This window comes from Myotis davidii, unplaced genomic scaffold, assembly GCF_000327345.1.
Source record: "Myotis davidii unplaced genomic scaffold, ASM32734v1 scaffold845, whole genome shotgun sequence".
Taxonomy (NCBI): Eukaryota; Metazoa; Chordata; class Mammalia; order Chiroptera; family Vespertilionidae; genus Myotis; species Myotis davidii.
Window position 1 is genome coordinate 1,512,497 of NW_006296223.1, and position 2,642 is coordinate 1,515,138.

A 2,642-nucleotide genomic window follows, 5' to 3' on the forward strand; every position below is an offset into this window, starting at 1 on the left:
CGGTCCCGGGCCGAGCCGTCGTCCAGTGTCGCGGCCACCCGGGCTGCACCCTCGTCCTGGGCCTTCGCCTGTCCGTTGAGCCAGAGTAGGACGCCCCCTGCCGGTGTGGGTCCGGGGTTTAGGTGCCGCGGAGGCGGTCCTGTAGTTCCCACCCCGACACCTTACGGGTCCACTCACCGAGCCTAATGACCAGGTCCCGCAGGTCCGGTGGCCCCGCGCCGTCCATGCAAAGCAGCGCCTCCTCCACCTCCAGGGTGTGGCCCACGCTGCGGCCCAGGGGATGGTCCATGGCTGTCAGCGCCGCTGCCACCCGGAGCCCCAGGCCTGCCCCGACATTAACCTTCGGAGACATGGTTCAGTGTGGCCCCTGCCCTGCATTCTGGGGGTCCGCTTGTGGCCCGCTTGTTACCAAACTCTAGACGGTGCCGCTCTCTTGGGTGCCAGTTCCCCAGGAGTGAGGGGGTCCCAGAAGGGTTTGGTTGTTGGAGTGGGGGGAGCGGTGAAGCAGGCAATGTGCCCGACTTCAGAGGTGGGGGTCAGAAAGACCGTGTACCGGCCCTGGGGCCAAGAGCCATGGAGGATTCCCCAGACCCGGGGCCATGCCAGCCTTGCTTGGTAAGGTCACTGAGTAGGGGGTGAAGGAGGAACTGGGCGTGGGGAAGCCAGGTGCTGGCAGAGGCCATGGTGACACAGGCCTGCTGAGTGGATGTGGCTGAGGCACACAGGGAGCAGGCTGCTCGGTTATGAAGGGGAGGCTGGGCCCGTAGGGGCAGGCCCTCCCCAGCAGAGGCTCCTTGGGCACAGCCGCTCACCAGCGCTCTAGCCAGTTCCCGGGCCTTTGCCTGGCTCGGGAAGACGGCAGCCCCTCCGAACTTCACATCCATCACCAGTGCAGACAGGTTCTCCACCACCTTCTTGCTGAGGATGGAGGCTGTGAGGGAGGCAGAGGGGGCCGTGGGTACAGGAGAGCTTGGCGCCTCCTGAGAGATGCAGGGCATCCTGGCTCTCAGGTCAGACATGAGGAGTCAGGGACTCTGAACATTGAGGGTCAAGTCCCTCATGAGGGGCGTCACAGGGCCTGGACTCTTGTGCTTCAGCCAGGTCGCCCTCTTGAGTGGTGAGGGACGTCTACCCTGGGGTTGGGGGAGGTCCCACAGTCCCCTTAGGAGAGGACCCTTTACTGGTCCCTCAGAAGTCAGGGATGTTTAACATGCAGAAGGTGGACCCTGGAGTGTGGGGTCAGGTCACCTGTGATGAGTGGCAGACTGTCAACGGTCGCTGTCACATCTCGGGCTGCGTACAGGATTCCATCTGCAGGAACCAGCTCCTTGCTCTGACCCACAATACAGCAGCCCACTCTCTCCAGCAGACCTTGCATCTGGCCAAATCCCCATATGTCAGGACTCCCAGCGACTGTCAGTGACCTCTCGTCAATGACCCCATCACTAACCCTGATCAAGGGACTCACCAGCCACCTTGACAAATGTCAAAACCATGACCAGTAACTTAGGAACAATTCTGATAAGTCCTCATTAATGATTGGCTCAACCCATCAGTGACATTAATCAATGCCCTATGGCCCACCGGGGATTTTTACCAAGTCCCTATTAATGGCTCCAACCAAAAGTCTGTTGGTAACTTTGACCAAAGTCCAATGATCAACAAAGACCCATGAATAACTTTTATGAATATCCTCATTAGTGGCCCTGACTGATAACCCATCAGTGATCCTTCAGCGATTCTGTTTAATGTTTACATCAATAATCCAGGTCAATGACTGATCAGTGGCTTCCACGTACCTGTTCCGGGCTCTGGATGACGGTGAATCCAGGAATCGACTCTAGTTTATCCAAGGTGCCTCCTGTGTGCCCCAAACCACGCCCACTGATCATGGGTACCTGTTGGACAGGGGTCTGAGTACACCTGCACTGTCACCCTCCACCTCCTCCCTCACTTCCCTGGTTAGGACTTCAGCTGCAGTTAGAAGTGGTAGTGGGTGTCCACCTGGTGGAGAGGGAATGGGAGAGAAATTGTCCTGGTTTGGGATGGGGGGGGAGGGCGACGACTGAGGAAGGAGGCTGGTATCTGCCGAGGGAGGAGTACCCAGCTTTTCCTTTGGGGGTCCTTTCTCGGGTACTGAAGAGGAAGGGGCGCTAGATAGCGGTCCTGTTACGGGGGCTGCTGGGAATGGGGGGTGGGGGCAAGGAGCTTGGGTCCTGCCTTTGGGGGCTCTTTCTGGACCAAATTAGAGGTTGGGAGCTGCCCGCCTCTGAGGCCTGAGGTTCCGGTTTGGAGAGGAGGCACCTCACCTTGCAGCCACAGGCAGCCAGGGCAGGTGCCAGGACCAGGCTGACCTTGTCACCCACTCCCCCTGTGGAATGTTTGTCCACGAGCTGCTGATGCCAGGCCTCTGGCCACTCTAGCTGCTGCCCGGAGTTGGCTAGGGCCCGGGTTAGCGCCACAGTCTCCTCCAGATCCATGCCTTGCAGTCGGATGGCCATGAGCATGGCCCCTAAACACGGGACACGGTGGTGTAGGCAGCATGAGAGGGCGCTCTCACAGGGATGGGTTAGCCTGGGGCCAGGGACGTGGTGCGGAGCCCTGGGGTGCCAAGGGTAGGAGGTCTCCCTGGAGTCAGGAAT

At 59.8% G+C, this 2,642-nt stretch overlaps 1 protein-coding gene across 1 annotated transcript in view; it reads right to left on the bottom strand.

Moving 5' to 3' along the window:
* TYMP (thymidine phosphorylase) overlaps positions 1 to 2,642 on the bottom strand; it is a 3,886-nt gene that overhangs the window by 669 nt on the left and 575 nt on the right. Inside the window, exons 3-8 of the mRNA XM_015568722.1 lie at positions 2,310 to 2,515; positions 1,800 to 1,898; positions 1,249 to 1,378; positions 813 to 931; positions 178 to 340; positions 1 to 97 (exon numbers count right to left, since the gene is read on the bottom strand). Of these exons, the coding sequence (XP_015424208.1) occupies positions 1 to 97; positions 178 to 340; positions 813 to 931; positions 1,249 to 1,378; positions 1,800 to 1,898; positions 2,310 to 2,515 (814 nt within the window). The remainder of the gene's footprint in view (positions 98 to 177; positions 341 to 812; positions 932 to 1,248; positions 1,379 to 1,799; positions 1,899 to 2,309; positions 2,516 to 2,642) is intronic.